The sequence below is a fragment of the Oryzias melastigma genome, linkage group LG17, assembly GCF_002922805.2.
Source record: "Oryzias melastigma strain HK-1 linkage group LG17, ASM292280v2, whole genome shotgun sequence".
NCBI lineage: Eukaryota > Metazoa > Chordata > Actinopteri > Beloniformes > Adrianichthyidae > Oryzias > Oryzias melastigma.
Window position 1 is genome coordinate 7,391,169 of NC_050528.1, and position 17,938 is coordinate 7,409,106.

Here is a 17,938-nt window from a genome sequence, read left to right on the forward strand (position 1 = left end):
AAAGTCGCTTGTAGGCAACTTTAAAAAACTTTAAGTTGAGGAGAGCTGGAGACACACGTCTGCTCGTGACCCGGAACCGGAAAAAAAATCAGTTAGAACCATTGACGATGGGTCGTGGTTGGGTCTTGACCCTAAGCAGTCAGCCAGGACAACCAAGGACTGGCTCCATAAGAAGCATATCAAGGTTCTGGAGGGGTCTAACCAGTCTCTAGACCTAAACCCAATAAGAAATCGTTGGAGGGAGCTCAAATTGTCCTGAAACCTGACTGATCTAGAGGAGATCTGTGAGGGGGAATGGGTCAAAAATCCCTCCTCAGGTGTGTGCAACGAAAACTACAGAAAACACTTGATTAAGGATACAGTCCCAAATATTAACATAGATTTTCTCAGGTGTTCAAATACATGTTTGTACCAGTGGCATACAAATAAATTAACCCTATAACCCTAAAGCTCCAGTGTTGATGTTCTTTGATTTATTGTAACTTAACAACTGCCGCTCTTCTCCTTCAGAATCTACTGGAATGACGTTGATCGGGTTAACGGTCGAAAGGTTACAGTATATTAAACCGTCAATGGTTTTAAAGTGTTATTATTGAAAATCGTGCTAAGTGACTTCAAGATCTTTATAGATGATATCTCAAGAATTGGACATGCACTCAAGATGAAAATTTAAAAATACTTAAAATACTTTTAATTAAACTAGCATTATTTATTGTGCCAGATCAGCTTCTTGAAGGACTTGATAAATGTCTTCTGACTGAATGTGTACCACTTCTGACTTTTAGGCTCTGGATACTTCATGCACTTCAACACTGGTGCTGCCAACACTGGAGACAAAGCTATCCTGGAGAGCAGGATCGTATACCCTAAAAGAGGATTCCAGTGTTTGCAGTTCTTCTACTACAATAGCGCCGGTCCCAGCGACACGCTCAAGATCCACGTCAGGGAGTTCGACGAAACCAACCCTAATGGAACTCTGCGCTTCATAACCACCATAGACGGTGACTGACAATAAAATCTTCGGCGTCTTTGGTTGTATTTGACGCTAACTGCTTTGGTTTTCTTCTACGCAGGTCCTCCTCAGGAGCTGTGGCAACTTCACCACGTGAGTCTGGACGTCAAAACCAAATTCCGTGTCGTCTTCGAGGGGACGAAGGTCGGTTCTGGCTCTGCAGCCGGGGGGCTGTCCCTGGATGACATCAACCTCTCGGAGACTTCCTGTCCAGAGTTTATTTGGCGAGTGAAGAACTTTAGTCACCTTATGGAAAACACCCCAACTAACGAATCCATCTTCAGCCCGCCATTCACTTCAAAAGAAGGGTACACCTTTCAAATGCAGCTGTACCCCAACGGCGTGGAGGGCTACCCCAACGAGCTGTCCGCCTACTCCCATCTAGTAGCCCGAGATGGGGACACGGGTCAGACATGGCCGAGTCCTTGGAAACAAATGACTATGATGCTCATGGATCAGCACCCCCACATCCAGAAGAGAATGTCCAACCAGCGCAGTGTCACTACGGACCCCACCATGAAAGTAACAGGTGCCCCCACCAACCCAATGAGGGAAAACCTTTCAAAAATATTTTCTAGTAACATCATGTTTGTTTTGCTTTTTGTGCAGACTCGGACCTGTTTTTCTGGGACGATCCTCGGAAGGTTGGTGTGGAGGTCACAGACACGGACGGATCCAAATACTTCCGAGGTCCGGGTGCTGGTACCGCCGTGTACCTCACCCACCTGAGAGCCAGGAGCAGAGATTTTATAAAGGGAGGAGACGCCATCTTTCTTCTCACCATGGAGGGTAAATGCTCAAAACAAACATACACTCAATTCAGTTAGAAAGAAAATGTTCCTTTGCTTTAGTGGGAAGAAATAAAATCAATTAATTATGTTATTTTCAAACTCCTAATTAATAGGAGACCTTGTTATAGGGTAGGGTATCGATAATGATTTCCAAAATCGATTTGATTTGATTCACCAGTACCTGGATGCTGATTTTTCTTGATTCTTTCAAACCACTTAAGTCAATTTGGTTCAATTCAATTTTTAGTTTACACATTTAGAAACATCTGTTTAGACATATATTAAAGGATAACTAAACAGGGAAATTGGAGGCTGACTCCACCCACGTGAAAATCCAGTCAGAGGGGAGGGGCTTGAGGGCAGGATTGTTCTCATTACTGGAGCTGCATATCGTCAGTTGGGATTTCTGAAACTTGCATGGTTTGAATCATAAAATTCAACTGTAATACCTTGTTTCTACCAATAGGGGGCAACCCAGAGACAGTTTTTGACTATATTTTCAATAATTAAACAAATGTATTTTAATTTGTCAAAAATGTGGCAATGACCAACAGACAGCACTTTTAAAGCCCCATTTATAAAGGTTTAAAGCAAAAAAAAAAAATAAAACATTTATTTACGGTTTGGTTACCCAAATCTGCTATGTGTTTTGAATATATTTACATTAATCTGATACAGTTCACATGCTGTAAAATGTATTGGTGAAATAATGAGATAGTTTTTTCTGTTTCTCCTGGAGGACGTTTCAGTTTGGCCACTAGGTGGCGATCGCGTTACAGCATTACACCTTATTCCAGAAGAATAAGCAAAGAATGAGCAAAAACGATGTTTTAGACCACAAATGGTTACTTTAAAAATATTTCCTTCAAATATTTAGTAAAATTCATACCTGTAAGTATATAAAGATGTTAATTTAGTCAGCAACGTATGTCTAGGTCGAACGAGAGTTAGCATTAGCCGTCCTATAGGAAATTCCATTCAATGTTAGCATCAAGCTAGCAGATTTTAGCTTTTTGTGCTAAATCAATCTATACTTTAAAGTATCGATTATTGATCTATTAAGTTTAGATCGATGAGTCAATTTTATCAACTCAGCTCTACCTCATTATATTCTGGATCAATCAACCCCTTTATGAGGACTAAAACAATAAATGATTGGTTGACTTATTCATAATTTTAGCTTTGTGACTTTCCCTCCTCCTCACCATGGCTTTCTTTATCTGTTCTTCTGTCTTTCTTCTTTAGATTCTTCTTCTTCTTCTTTTTTTTTTGATGAACAATGTTCCTTACTGCATTAATTTGCACATTTCTTATTATGCTCTGCACACTACAATTTGCACAATCTGTTTTTTATTGTATTATCCCCTCTTATCTTTTGTAAATATTGCTTATCTTTATATTTTATTATTTTATGTTAATGTCTAATGCTGCAACGGCCAAATTTCCCAGTTTGGGATGAATAAAGTATTTCTATTCTATTCTAGATGTGTCTCACCTCACAGAGTCGCAGCCTTTGCCTCCCACAACCTCCAAACCGGACACCACCTCACCGTCCACGACAGCTGCAACCATTGACCCGTCTGTCTGCAACAATGTGGAGTGTCAGAACGGAGGAGTCTGTGTCATTGATGCAGGCAGGCCTGCATGCAGGTGAGCGCCTGCTTACTTTGAATTCTCACAAATTCTTCTGCAAGGCTGGGATTTTCCCTTCAGCATGCAAAACATTTATATGAGCTTAATCCTTTAAACTAAACTATTTTAGAGAAGAAACTTGAAAGATCTAAAATATTTTCCCCTTAAAAAGTTTTTGAATTAAACAATTTGAACATCATTTCTGCTAAAATGAACATAGATATAAAAAGGTATAGAGTCAAAAGTCATCTAGATTTAAGCTCTGGGATTCTGCAGAAGTCTCGCTTTAAATAACCTGTTTGCACTGATCAGTCGTATTCTGTCAAATTTTACCTCGTCTCTGAAATAAGTAACAGCTTGAGGCAAAAAAAGGGTCAAAGAAATATTTATGTCTTCAGAAATATGAAATAAAAATCAAGATGAGATTGGGATTCCTTGTGAAAAGTTTTCAAAGTTATAAAAAACTGTATTTTTTACAATAATTAAAAAAAAAAACATTTTAATGATATAATTTCTCAAGATGATTAAAAAAAGAGTTTCAAGATGATCAGATTGATCCAAAAATGTAGAAATGTTTGTCATCTTGTCAAAAAAAAAGTATGTTAGAGTAGAGGTGGGCAAACTTTGATTTGTTGGCCTCAAAGGGCCCAAAAAAACTAAATAAAATAAAATGATAGAAGGACCAGAACAGATTTGAGGAGTGTTTCAGCAACCCGACTCATAAAAGAATGAAATAATCTGGATTAAAGCATTCTTTATTTTTGATTGAAAATTCATAAATATATTTTGCAGTTTTTATTTCAAAACCGAGGCTTTTGTTCTCATTTTAGAATGAATTACACCAATGGGTTGATGAATATGCACATGTGACTCTCTACCTGACTAAATTACTCATGATTAGTCATTTTAATTTTATTTTATTTTATTGTTTTACCTTTATATTTTTACTTGTGCTGATGTCCAAGTGTCCTTGGGCACGACACTGGACGTCACATTGGTGAGTCCTGGTGCTTTTAGGTTGGTACCAGTGTGAAAGTTTTTCTTCCTCACACCTTCTTTTCAAGATGGATTAAAGGGCGCTGACCACATGAAGTGTGTGTGTTTCATCCCTCAGAATATTTTTTATGGTTGTAAGTATATATGTGTGCTCAAGCTCAATTTTATACCATGTCAAGGAGGTCAAAGGTCTTTGCCCTCAGTGGTTTAAATCCCAGCTGGGGCCGTTCTGTGTGGACTTTGCATGTTCTCCTCGTGCATGTGTGGCTTTTCCACTTCCTCCAACAGCCAAAAACATGTGTTGTAGGTTAATTGGTGACTAAATTGCTCCTCGATGTGAGCGTGCGGCTCAGGATGTGAACAGTACAGGCTCTGATGATTCTGAAAGGGATCCAGAGGGTTAAGAACATGTTAAATTCTCCTTTAGCGATGTGGCACCAAGATTTACTAGCATGAATGTTTGAAGCATCTACTTCTTCAAGTCAAGGCCCGGGGCCCCCTGGGTAATTATATCCGGCCCTCCAGATCATATTATTTTATTGTTATAAATGGCCCGATGTTGTCTCGCACTTATTTCTAACTTGTATAATTTTGACAAATTATATTTTTATGTAGAGTAAAATATTGAAAGTTATTTAAAATTTAAGTTGATTTATTCTGGAATAATATTACTGCCTTTTTATTATTTGTAATTAAGGGTTTCAAAGTTTTAAAAATGGGCATTCCGCATAGCTTTTCAGACTATTTTGGCATCTACTATGGTTTTTAGGCTATTTTGGAGCTTAGTTAATGTTTCAACTGTATGCTAGCTGTTTTGGCTAATTTGGGTTTTTTAGGGGTGTTTTGAAGTTTAGCCAACATTTCACTTACATGCTAGCTGTTTTGGCTAACGTAAGCTTTTTTTTTAGTTTTTAGGATATTTTGAAGTGTAGCTATTTTTCACTTACATGCTAGCTGTTTTGGCTACTTTAGGCTTTTTTTTAAATTTTTCATGATATATTGAAGTTCAGCTATTTTTTTCAGCTACATTCTAGCTGTTTTGGCTAATTTAAGCTTTTTTCGGTTGTTTAGGACATTTTGAAGTTTAGCTATTTTTCAGCTACATGCTAACTGTTTTGGCTAATTTAAGCTTCTTCAGTTTGTTAGGATATTTTGAAGTTTAGCTATTTTTTCAGCTACATGCTAGTTGTTTTGGCTAGTTTAGGCGTTTTTGTAGTTTTTTAGGACACTTTGAAGTTTAGTTATTTTTTTCAGCTACATGCTAGCTGTTTTTGGCTAATTTAAGCTTTTTTTCATTTTTTATGATGTTTTAAGGTTTTGCTGTTTTTTCAGCTACATGCTAGCTGTTTTGGCTAATGTAAACTTTTTTTTGTTTTTATGATATTTTGAAGTTTAGCTATTTTTTCAGCTACATGCTAGCTGTTTTGGCTAATGTAAGCTTTTTTTTTAGTTTTTATAATATTTTGAAGTTTAGCTATTTTTCAGCTACATGCTACCTGTTTTGGCTAATTTAAGCTTTTTTTCATGTTTTATGATATTTTGAAGTTTAGCTATTTTTCAGCTACATGCTAGCTGTTTTTGGCTAATTTAAGCTTTGTCAGTTTTTTAGGATATTTTGAAGTTTAGCTATTTTCAGCTACATGCTAGCTGTTTTGGCTAATTTAAGCTTTTTCTGTTTTTTAGGACATTTTGAAGTTTAGTTATTTTTTTCAGCTACATGTTAGCTGTTTTGGCTAATGTAAGCTTTTTTTTGGTTTTTAATATATTTTGAAGTTTAGTTATTTTTCAGCTATATGCTAACTGTTTTGGCTAATTTAAGGTTTTTTTCAGGGTTTTTTTTAGGATATTTTGAAGTTTAGCTATTTTTGTTGGTTTTTTTTTTTGGCTAACCTAAGTTTTTTGTTTTTTTTTAGGCTAATTTAGCATTTTGATAATATTTTATCTGGCTGTCAGCTTAAGCATTTTTGGCTATTACCATCGTTTTATCTATCAGCTTCAGTGTTTTTAGCTATCAATTTCAGCATCCTCAGCTATCAGCACTAGCATCTTCAGCAGCCAAATTCAGCAATATCGCAGGTAATTCTATATATCTAGTTCAAAATTATGTTAAAAAGTTACGGTTTTAAAGTTTTATGAAAGTAGTTTTAGAGTGTTCAATAAATGTTTATTCTGTTCGACCCTCGACCTAAGCTCCGTTTTGGATTTTGGCCCCTTGTGTGACTGAGTTTGGCCCCCGATCTACTTTAACTTCCCTCCCTCTTGTCCTTTCTTCTGCTCTCCAGGTGTGTGGTGGGGAAGGACTGGTGGTATTATGGGGAAAACTGTCAGCACAGAGGTTCGACCCAGGATAAAACCACCCTGGCACTGGCCTCCTCTCTGTCTGTGCTGGCCGCCATGTCGATCATCACAGCCGTGAGCGTCGTCTGCATGAAGAAGAAATACAAGAAGCGCATCAAGGACAGCAGCCTCGTCATGGGGAACGTGTCAAATGTCAGACTTTAAGGTGACACATCAACAGAAAAGCTGTAGAAGAGCGCCATCTGCTGGACAATCCATGAATAAAAATATAATTGAAAAAGATTCAGATTCTCTGAAATAACTCACAGAAAACACGACTTATTTACACAAATTTAAAATTTATTATAAAGACAGAAACATCTGTGGTCTTTTCTCCAAATAGATATAGTTGTTTGTATTACTGACTTGGACACAGTCATGCCGGTGATAACAGTTACTGCAGGAGGGAGGTGGGGGGTAATAAAACCTGTGAGAATCAGTGTGTTTTCTATGTGTGCATGCAGGGATCTATTAGTGTTGACGACGGGACGTCCCGACAAACCTCCTCACCGATCCGTTTCTGCTTAGATGTGTTTGTGAGATGTAGTAGCTGTCAGGTAAAAAAAACAAACAAAAAAAAAACAATTCATCCTCCCCACAACAAAACTTTCACCGACATATGCAGTATACAACATTTCTCTTATTTACAATCATTAAAAAAAGCCATTTCTCTCAGAGAAGATTAGTAAAAAAGTGACTGAGTCACCGTAAAGAGTATGCAACTCCTAGGAGTTAGTATTGCAAATTTCTACAAAGAATTTCTATTTCGTTTGTACAGGCCAGGGGCCATGATTCACTGAAGAAATTTTTTAAAGTGCCCTATCTACAACAGTTAGGTGTGTTTTAATGGTGTACCGTTCAACATAGTTCACTGATAATATAAGGATTAAACGTCTCCGTCTGCCTTTACATCAAAAGATATGGTAAGTTTTTACAAAACAAAATGAAAAAATGAACAAGTGCTGTGACAGTTTAGATTCTATTCATTACAAACTCAGCTGGTTGTCTACTGGCAAAACAGAAGGGCGAGATCCGCGGAGATTTGAGTTTCATTAAAGGGATCGTTTGCTTGTTTTACTGCATGAGTGGTATGGAGAGAAACAAGTATCACCACCATTTATGCGCCAGTAATTCCTCATTTGTGTGTAACTTTGGATTTGTGTGTGCGTATTCTTGATTTGTGCGTACATAATTCTCAATTTTTGTGTATGTAATTCTTAATTTGTGTGTATATAATTCTTGATTTGTGTGTACGTAATTCTTGTTTTGTGTGTATGTAATTCTTCATTTTAAATGTTTGTGTACGTAATTCTTAATTTGGGTGTATATAATTCTTCATTTTTAATTTTTGTGTACATAATTCTTAATTTGTGTGTATATAATTCTTCATTTTTAATTTGTGTGTACGTAATTCTTGATTTGTGTTTTCTTTGATTTCAAGCTGTTGTATTTTCATTTGTGCAAGTTTAAATTGTTTTTTTTTATTTTTGTCATTTTGCACTTATGCACAAAATGTATTAAACGAGTTACAAATCAACACTACACACACACACAAATCCAAAGTTACACACAAATCAAGAAAACACACGTATAAATCGGGGTGATGCTTATTCTCTCCATAGAGCGGAGCAGGCTTCAGTGCACGTTTCTCGTTTTCAACATGGGGATGTGTGCAAAGATTCTCTTCATCTGGGAGCGGAGCTCTTCAGAGAGGCGTGTCATAATAGTCTGAGGGTTGATCCGTCCTGGGGGGCTTCTGCTGTTTCTGCTGATGCTGCTTCATGATTTCCTTCACCTCCTCCTCCAGCTCCGGCGGGATGATGAACTGGTCGTCCGGATCCGGCTGGGCGGGGGCTGTGAAGTACCCTCCGGGTTTCTTCGACGGGGCGTCGGCCGCCACCTCGATGAGGTTGTGGCTTTTCTCCTGGCGTGCCACCGACCCGTTGGGTCTCCGTTTTCCTGCCCCGACCCCTTGCCAGGACTCGTCCCTCTCGAGCCCGCTCTCGGGGTCCGCTTCGACCCCGTCCTCCAGGGGCTCTGGGGTGCTTGGCGGTGGAGGAGGCGGCGGGGGAAGAGGAAGCAGGTTGTGGATGGAGGGGGGTCCTGACGTTTGAGGCGATGCGGTGAGGCAGTGGACGTCCGCCTCCACCTCTACTCGGCTCCCGTTGGAGAAAACGCCGGCGATGGGCTCCTCGTCCTCGCTGTCCAGGCCGTTGTCAGACAAGGCGCTGGAGAAGGTGGCGCTGGACAGCTGCCTCTGGAAGGATCCGGCCAGGCAGGCGGGGTGGAGGGCGCAGCAGCTGCGAGCAGACGGCAGCTCCGCCCCCGGCAGCAGATACTGGCAGGGCGGGGTTGTGGCGTGGGGCTGCTGCTGCTGCAGGGACAGCAGGTGAGGCTGGTGGTGCAGGTGGGGGTGGTGAGGCTGCTCCTGCAGCACCACCAGGGAGCTCTGCGGGGGCTCGTCCGAGGAGGCCGTGGACCCGACCTCGCTGCTCATCTCGCTGGTGCTGATCTCGCTGCTGATTTCACTGCAGGAGGAGGGCGGGACGGGGAGCGAGCCGTCCGACGGCCTCTCCTTGATGGAGGAGGCCGACGGCGGGTAGGCCCCCAGGCCGGGGCTGGGAGGGGGCTGCTGGGGCTCGGAGCAGCAGCAGGAGCAGCAGTCTTCGCTCACGCTGAGCTGGACCACGACCGCGCTGATGCTGTCGGTGCAGCCGTAGCCCTGCGCCAGCGTGCACAGCTTCTTGGCGGCGGCCAGCCCGTCGGGGACGTTTCGGACGGCCTCCACGGCTTCGGTGGGGGACACGGCGTCCCACAGGCCACGGCTGCCCAGGATGAAGAACTCATCCTGGGGGGTGAGAGTGACCGTCTTCACGTACGGACAGGGGACGACTGAAGGGTAGAGGAAGGAGTAGCCCATGATTCGAGTGCAGTCGGTCACCCCGTTCACTTTATTGTCCTACAGGAGAGACAAATCGATAACCGATCAATACAATCACACACATGAATCAGATTCTCCTCAGTGTATTAGTCTAGGAGAAGCGTCAAAGTCGAGGCCCGGGGGCCGGATCCAGCCCGCTAGGTCATTCTATCCAGAACTCCAGATCATTTTAGTTTATTGTTATTAATGACCTGATGTTACCTTGTGCTTATTTCTAAGTTGTATAACTTTTTACAAAATATATTTTATGGAGAATAAAACGTTGAGGTTTGATTTATTCTGGAATAATATTGCTACATTTTTATTATTCATAATTATGTTAAAAAGTTATGGTTTTGAAATTAAAAAAATTGGCATTGTGCTAGTTTTTTAGGCTATTTTGGGGTTTAGCTAATATTTCAGCTACATGCTAGCTGTTTTGGCTAGTTTAGGCTTTTTCAGTTGTTTAGAGTATTTTGAAGTTTAGCTATTTTTTTTCAGCTACAAGCTAGCTGTTATGGGTAACCTAAGTATTTTTTTTGTTTGTTTTTTAGGCTAATTCGGCATTTAGCTAATATTTTAGCTGGCTATCAGCTTCAGCGTTTTTAGCAATCAGCATCTTTAGCCCTAAAATTCAGCTTACAGCATTCACACTAGCATTATCACAGTTAAAGCTATACATCTAGTCCACAATTAGGGTAAAAAGTTACAGTTTTAAAGTTTTAAAAATTCAGTTTTAGTGTGTTTGGCCCGTGACCTAAGATGTGTTTTAGATTTTGGCCCCTTCTGCGATTGAGTTTGACACCCCTGGTCTAAGGTCTCTACCTCAGTGATGATGGCTCGGTGCTGCCGGACTCTCCGATATTCGTCCTCCAGCCCGACGTTGTGCAGCAGAGACAGCGACAGCGGCTTTCCATCGCGGCACAGGATGGCCTGGCACTTCCCCACGTTGGCAGCGGTGAGGGTGAAGCAGCCCCCCAGGTCGGTGGGGTCGTGGCGGATGTGACACAAGGCGGCGGAGCCACCAAGTTTCTGCCCTGCAGTTCCCAGTTTCCTGAAGAGAAAGAAGGAAGAAGGAGAAAATTAAAGCCTTTTTTTTAATTACATTTTTAATTATAGCGCTTCAGCTGTAGAGTTTACGCTACCGTAGCTTTTCAACCATTCAAGGAATTAAGGTTTTTCCAGCATTGATGTGCAAGAAAAAAAAAAAAAAACTTGTTTACTCCTTTGTGTTCTGTTCTTACATGTCATGTTTTGAAGTTTTTGTTTTTATTTGTTGTTTTTGTTTATCATTTTGACCCTCAAAAGAAAAAAGTTTGTGCACTTTTGTTTTAAGCTACTTTAAAGCATTCCCAGTCATCTTTCAATTTATGATTATGCTGCTTTTCCCTAAAATAAAAAAATCAGACTCGTTGTGGGCGGGATCATTGTGTGAAGCAACCCCGCCCCCTTTCCCCTCCCCATTACTGAGAGCTTAGAACTTTTCAACAACACAAATTAAAAAAAAAAAAAACTTTTTTGAATTTCATTTATTGTCTTTTCCTCTCCTGACTCACATTAATTTGAGTAAAGAAATACATTTTTTCTTAATATATGTTCTCCATCATCAGAAAAATGAAACAAGAACTTGTTAAAATCACAGTTTTCATGGTTGGTTCTTTAATAATCATCCTGGACAAAAACATAAATAAAATCTGTTTTGATTGGATTTAAAAACATTTCTCTCAACACATCTATTAGTCAGTTAAACAGAACTGTGTCACTAGATCTGGGAAACCCATGGCGTACCTTTGCATGACGAGGAAGGTGTTGGTCATGTAGTCCTCCTCGCTTTTGGTCTTGTGCAGTTCTTCAGCTAACACGTCGTTCATGGTGCACTGCAGGAGGTACGGCACTTCCACGTTTCTGTCTCCATCGAAGACGCCGTACAGAGCCTCTCGAGTGCCGCAGAAACTGTTGACCGAGAGAGCGGCCACACACAGTCTGAGAGAAAAGAAAGGAGCTCTCTGTTAGCCCACACACCAACAAAAACAAAGATTCATCCGGCCCTGCAGGACAGCAGAAGCTTTTTTTTATTGCACGTTCTGATCAAGTTCTGCTTCAATAGTTCTTTCATGGACTAAAGATGCTGTTTACTTACTTGTTCTTGACGCCTGAGGCCTCCGTGTAACCATGGCTCCACACAGCAGGCCCACCAGATGCCTCGTTCGATGAGAAGGTTGGAGGCGGATCAATACGAAAGCAGCGAATGTTACTGGAAGATAAAAAAAGCATGTTGTGTACAGGTCAGACACAAACGTAAAAGAAAGCTCCACGATGTAAATCTAGAGGTGCGACATACTTGAGCTGCTCCAGAGTCTTGTGGTCCAAGTTGAGACGAGGGTTTCCGGTCAGGTCCAGCTCCTGAAGCTTCGGGGGCAGGTTTTCTGGGAGGGTGATCTCGCTCAGCTCATTACAGCTCAGATCCACACACTGACACACAAAAAGAGAATGTCATGAAACGTTCACGCGGAGCCGCACGTCATCAGGAGTGGGCTTACTTTCATCTCCATCAGCTGCATGACCTCAGGAAAGACCTCGATGGTGTTGGAGTGGGCGATCAGCGTGTGCATCCGCCTGCAGTTCATGATGGTGGTGGGCACGGTCTTCAGCATGTTTCCGCTCAGATCCACCTCCTCCAGCTCCTCCAGTTTGGCCATTTTACTGAAGGAGATGAAGAGAAACGGATGAGCTGAAGTATGGGGTAAGATAGCTGTCAAAAAGAAACGTATTCATAAAGAAAAAGTTGTGCAAAAACAAATGATTTGTGGACAACTCTGCAGGAAAAAAAATTAGTTTTACTTTTAAGATTTCTCTTTAAAATACAACTTTTCTTTGCTTTGAATGCAAATTTCTCCTGTTAACAAACTGTAAAAAATACAGAGAGACATGCCACTCCACTTGTTAGGTGTAAACAAAATAAAACTTGTTTGTTAAAATGAGTTGATAACAAGAGGATAACAGAAAAAACAGCTAGGCTAACTCGGAGCTAAAGTATGCTAGCTGGTAGGGTGGTAAAACTGAACAAGCAACTAAAAATAAAAAATCTGTAGGATCAGACTACCCAACTCTCTTTCTGTAATTTTTTCACTTTCAAACTGTCGATACGGTTAGATACCAGTTAGCCTACTTTAGCTCCGAGTTAGCTTAGCTGTTTTTGTCATTTCTATCCGTTCTCTTAACTCGCTATCCCTTTCAGGGTCACGGTGCTGCAAGACCCTGTTCCGGGAAAAACTGCTCGGCTAAGCAAGGATCCCCCATGCTAACGTGCCGGTGCTGGCTGGTGTTGTTCTAAAATATGTTCCCCTCGCCAGAATGATGCATGAGACTGGGGAAACAAATTCTGACAGGGGAAACGTACATCGACGCAACACCGGGACCGGCAAGAAAATAGGAGATCTTTCTTTCATTTTTTTATGCTTTAGCTCTCTTTTTAGCTAGGTAATAGCAGAGCTAGGTAATTTTCCTGCCAGGTGATAAATAACATTCTAAAAAGTTGAATTGTATCGTAGTTTAATAAATGTGTCGCAACTCCCATGCACACTCAGTTGAATCGATGTTCCGGCACTCGATGTATAAGCCTCGGACCCTGTGACGAGTTTTTGACAGTTTATGAGCAGGAGAAATTAGTATTCAAAAGAAAGAAAAGTCGTATTTAAAACAAAGAAAAATCGTATTTAAAACAAAGAAAAGTCGTATTCAAACTTAAGAAAACTCGTATTCAAAACTAAGAAAAGTCGTATTTAAAATAAAGAAAAGTCGCATTCAAACTTAAGAAAAGTCTTATTCAAAACTAAGAAAAGTCGTATTCAAACTAAAGAAAAGTCGTATTCAAACTTAAGAAAACTCGTATTCAAAACTAAGAAAAGTCGTATTTAAAATAAAGAAAAGTCGCATTCAAACTAAAGAAAAGTCTTATTCAAAACTAAGAAAAGTCGTATTCAAACTAAAGAAAAGTCGTATTTAAACTAAAGAAAAGTCTTATTCAAAACAAAGAAAAGTTGTATTTAAACTAAAGAAAAGTCGTATGTAAAACAAAGAAAAGTCGTATTCCAAAGAGACTTATTAAACATAAAACTAAATGTTGTATTCATATTTTTTCTACAAAGTTGTGCTTAAAATATGAATGTGCACAACTTTGTATTTATGAACACAACTTTTTCTACATGAATACGCTTCTTTTGACATCCATCTGACCCCTTACTGAGGAATGGAGGATAGATTTGAGGTCTCCTACCTCGCTGGAAAGGTCTGGAGATGGTTGTAGGCCATGTGCAAAACCCTAAGGTGAGTGTGGCCGGTGAGCATGGGCACACACTTGTCCGTCAGCCAGTTGTTGGTCAGGTACAGCTCCTGCAGGATGCTGTGGCTTTCCTCTGACAGGCTGGAGGGCGGCAGATGCTCCAGCTTATTGGCCGACGCGTTTACACACCGTAAGCTGGAAAAAAGGCACAAAAATACAATCTTAGCGCCTTTCATTGTGTAAAATTCCCTTAAATCAAACATCGTTCGACATTACTGCTAACCTTGGCATTCAAACACCCCCCCTTCATTCTACATTTGCCTTTCATCCTCACCCTTCATTATCTTGCCCTTGGTAAAAAGGACTGCTCATAAATTATTTTTATGTCCCTGCAGTTTCCATCCAATTGATTTAGCTCTCAGTTTAGGATGCATATTACCAAGAAAAAAACCCAAGATCCATACGATGATTAATGCTACCTGTCAGATTTAAGGAACAGGTTGCAGGGAAGCTCCACTAGTTGATTGTGTTGGACGTCGAGAACCTCCAGTAGAGGGCGCTCCACTCTTTCAGGCAGCTTCTGCAGGCGGTTGTGTCCGGCGCTCAGCTTCCTCAGACTGCTGCTGCAAAACAACCTGCAGCACAAAAGAAAAAAAAAACACAAAGACGGCTGGGTCAGAACCAGAAGATGAAACATAAACCCGGATGGACGGAAATACTCAAGTGGAGCCTGCAGCTTCTCATCCTTCTACCACATGAGGGAGCAGAACTGCCATGCAGGACACACAAAAGAGGAAGAGGTGCACCTGAGCTGACCTTCTAAAATGCTATATTGAGAGGAAGAGGTTACAGGCTATCGGAGTGATTTATGAGGCTCTATCTGGGACAGATGACTAGCCTGACAAAGGGCACGGAGAATAATGCGGCATTGTTCTACATTTACAAGCACATTATCTGAGAGGGAGACTCACCTCGCCGGGAGCTCGGTGACCAGGTTGTGGCTGACGTCCAGAACTTCCAGCCTCTTCGCTTCAACCAGCCAGTCTGGCAAAGACTCCAAATTATTCCTGGAGGAGGAAAAAGGGAACGAGGATTGGGATAATGAAAGAGTGAAATAAGGCAGTTCAAAAACACAGACACATTCTAGGGGAAAAGCAAAGACATGGTGTTCCAGATCTGTGGTGCCTTCGAGACATTTAATAAAAACATGTTCTTAGTGTGACGTTCTTCAAGGCTACATGTCAAAAGTAATCTTTTCACCAAAAATACAAAACAAACCCCCCACATTTGTTGCAAAGATTTGTCTAGAAAGCTCATATTAGTAGAGAAAGCATTAAACTAGAGCTGCCATGATGAGTCGACTAGTCACGACTATGTCAACTATTAAATAGTCTCAAAATTACAGTGTGCGCTTTGACACGTGCACCGTAGTGCTAATCGGGGTCAGCTTATAAGTGGGAAACATAAAAAAAATAAAAGTGTCCTATGCAAAATCTGCCAGGCAGAACTTGTGCTCCATGGCAGAGCACCTGAAGAGGAAGCACGTCATCATCTAGCAAAGCCAGGGGTCGGCAACCTTTAACAGTGAAAGAGCCATTTGGGCTCGTTTTCTACTGATCAAAACCTAGAAGGAGCAGCATAGTCTTACTTTAGCATTTAAGAAATTTGGATTTGCATTCATGGCCAACTTTTTTTTGTAATAAATATGAATAATGTCTAGTTTTTAGCACAAACAAAAGCAAATATATATATAAAAAACACTAGCATTTCCCTTTTTTTTACGTTTTTACCTTTAGCAGAGGCCAAATTAGTGAAAAAGCTAGCTTGTTGCCTAATTACTACCTGAACTCTAAATTAGCATAAAATTCCTCATTAAATTAAATCAGCCAAAAATGTTAGCATGTTGCTAAAATAAAAGCTAAACTCGAAATTAGCCTAAAAACTCAAGTAGGAAACAAATCAGTCAAAAATGCTAGCATGTTGCTAAAATAAAAGCTAAACTCGAAATTAGCCTAAAAACTCAAGTAGATAACAAATTATCCAAAAATGTTAGCATGTTGCTAAAATAAAAGCTAAACTCTAAATTAGCCTAAAAACTCAAGTAGGAAACAAATCAGTCAAAAATGTTAGCATGTTGCTAAAATAAAAGCTAAACTCGAAATTAGCCTAAAAACTCAAGTAGGAAACAAATCAGTCAAAAATGTTAGCATGTTGTTAAAATATGAGCTTAACTCAAAATTAGCATAAAACATTTCAATAGAGGCCAAATTAGTAAAAAAAAAAAGCTAGCTGGTTGCTCAATTACCAGCTGAACTCCTAAAATGGCCTAAAATTCCTCAGTAAACTAAATTACTAAAAAAGTCCGTCTGTTTCTAAAATAGAAGCTAAATTTTAAATGATCCCCAAGAAACTTCAGTAGATAACAAATTAGCCAAAAACATCTGCATGTTGCTGCATTATTAGCTATACCTCAAATTAGCATAAAACTCTTCAGTAAACTAAATTAGCCAAAAATGTTAGCATGTTGCTAAAATAATAGGTTATCTCCAAAATTTTGAAAATTACTATTTTATCTTTCTTCACCCAGAGAGCCACCAAGGAGGGATAAAAGAGCCACATGTGGCTCTGGAGCCGCAGGTTGCAGACCCCTGAGCTAAGCTAAGCTAATATTAGCGCAAGCAACTTATTAGCTAAATGTTTTCTGATCAAAATGTCTCCGCTAGAGGGAACATCTGCTCTCAAGTCTTTCATGTAGACATGTAGAAATGCTAACTTTCAGACGAGGACTCGGTGGCAGAAAACATGGCAGCTGATAATCATTAGCAGGCAGGAAGTCCATTATTATCCTGTGCAAATTTCGTTTGAAAAATACTCGTATTTTTGGTCGCAAAAGACTAATATAGCCGGCGATCCTAACAGATATGTTTTTGTTTTTTTAAGGTTTGAACCTTTACCACCTGAGGTGTTTCTGTCAAAAGCTACAACGCTTTTTGAAATACCGTAACTCCTTCTGATCTGAAGACAAGCGGTTTAGCGCTGGTAAGCAGCACTTTAAAGTGGCTTTTCACATACATGCAAATTATTACTAATATTAAGTAACTTAATATCGGTCCAAAGCCGCTTTTCTCTGTGACAGAGCTGATTCACGCTGATCGCGTAAAAGGGTTAGCGCAAGCTAACTGTAGCTAAAGCTGCGATGTAAAAGTCTTAACAGTTTTACGAATCTAAACAGATTATCTTACTCTCTTTTGAAACTTTTTAAGCTAAAACTAAAAAAGGTTTTAATAAAAGTGGCTACAACTCTGAAATGTGAAATTTCCGCTTCTGGCTAGTGATTTTCAGCCGCCATCTTGTCTGCCACCAGGTCCTCGTGGACTTTCCTGGCTACAAGCAAGACTATGGTACAGTTTGGGATTAGTCAGAGAGTAGTGAAGTTGAATAGAGTTGTGAGCGCTCAGCACCACAAAATGCACATTTATTGTCAGTGAGACCAAAACCTTTTCTTTTGTGAAAATTGTTGCTTTGTTTCAGACGCCAGAAACAAATGAATGATTTATTGAAGGTTTAATAAACTATCGTCTTAATTGTCTTTATTTTTAGTTAGCATATAGCTGAAACACTTCAAGTTTAAAGCTAATGATGTGTATGTAAATCCAGTTTACGTCGAAAGAATAATCCGCTATTAGTCGACTATTAAAATAATCGTTTTTTGGCAGCCCTGCATCAAACACAACAGGTTTTATATATTCCCCCTACTAAACACAACACTTCCACCATTATTATCAGCACATGTACAGGAAACTTTCTGCTCCAAACATGTTCTGCTCTTGTTTTTCTCATTTTCTTTGCTCACCTTGAGATGTCCATGTAGCTCAGATTGGAGGGTACGGGACTGACATCCAGCCGTTGCAGCTCTGTGAGGAGACATGCAGACACATTAACCTCCAGCAAGGACGCTTTCAGACAAA

General features: G+C 40.1%; 3 protein-coding genes across 4 annotated transcripts in view; 1 reads left to right on the forward strand and 2 right to left on the reverse strand.

Annotated features, from left to right (window-relative positions):
- The window catches only part of opn7a (opsin 7, group member a), a 31,499-nt gene extending 29,771 nt beyond the window's left edge, over positions 1-1,728 (reverse strand). Inside the window, exon 1 of one of the 2 annotated variants that reach the window (XM_024273183.2) lies at positions 1,630-1,728. The gene's annotated coding sequence lies outside the window, so the exon portion shown is untranslated. The remainder of the gene's footprint in view (positions 1-1,629) is intronic. The other variant, XM_024273186.2, reaches the window with a different exon arrangement.
- The window catches only part of si:ch73-40a17.3 (meprin A subunit beta), a 15,839-nt gene extending 8,119 nt beyond the window's left edge, over positions 1-7,720 (forward strand). The window contains exons 10-14 of the mRNA XM_024273178.2: positions 786-1,001; positions 1,074-1,541; positions 1,622-1,801; positions 3,288-3,453; positions 6,714-7,720. Of these exons, the coding sequence (XP_024128946.1) occupies positions 786-1,001; positions 1,074-1,541; positions 1,622-1,801; positions 3,288-3,453; positions 6,714-6,933 (1,250 nt within the window). The 3' untranslated portion in view covers positions 6,934-7,720. The remainder of the gene's footprint in view (positions 1-785; positions 1,002-1,073; positions 1,542-1,621; positions 1,802-3,287; positions 3,454-6,713) is intronic.
- A 512-nt stretch (positions 7,721-8,232) lies between these two features.
- The window catches only part of phlpp1 (PH domain and leucine rich repeat protein phosphatase 1), a 71,875-nt gene continuing 62,169 nt past the window's right edge, over positions 8,233-17,938 (reverse strand). Inside the window, exons 8-17 of the mRNA XM_024273176.2 lie at positions 17,824-17,884; positions 14,942-15,037; positions 14,450-14,605; positions 13,965-14,165; positions 12,229-12,391; positions 12,030-12,160; positions 11,829-11,942; positions 11,477-11,671; positions 10,514-10,742; positions 8,233-9,727 (exon numbers count right to left, since the gene is read on the reverse strand). Of these exons, the coding sequence (XP_024128944.1) occupies positions 8,474-9,727; positions 10,514-10,742; positions 11,477-11,671; positions 11,829-11,942; positions 12,030-12,160; positions 12,229-12,391; positions 13,965-14,165; positions 14,450-14,605; positions 14,942-15,037; positions 17,824-17,884 (2,600 nt within the window). The 3' untranslated portion in view covers positions 8,233-8,473. The remainder of the gene's footprint in view (positions 9,728-10,513; positions 10,743-11,476; positions 11,672-11,828; positions 11,943-12,029; positions 12,161-12,228; positions 12,392-13,964; positions 14,166-14,449; positions 14,606-14,941; positions 15,038-17,823; positions 17,885-17,938) is intronic.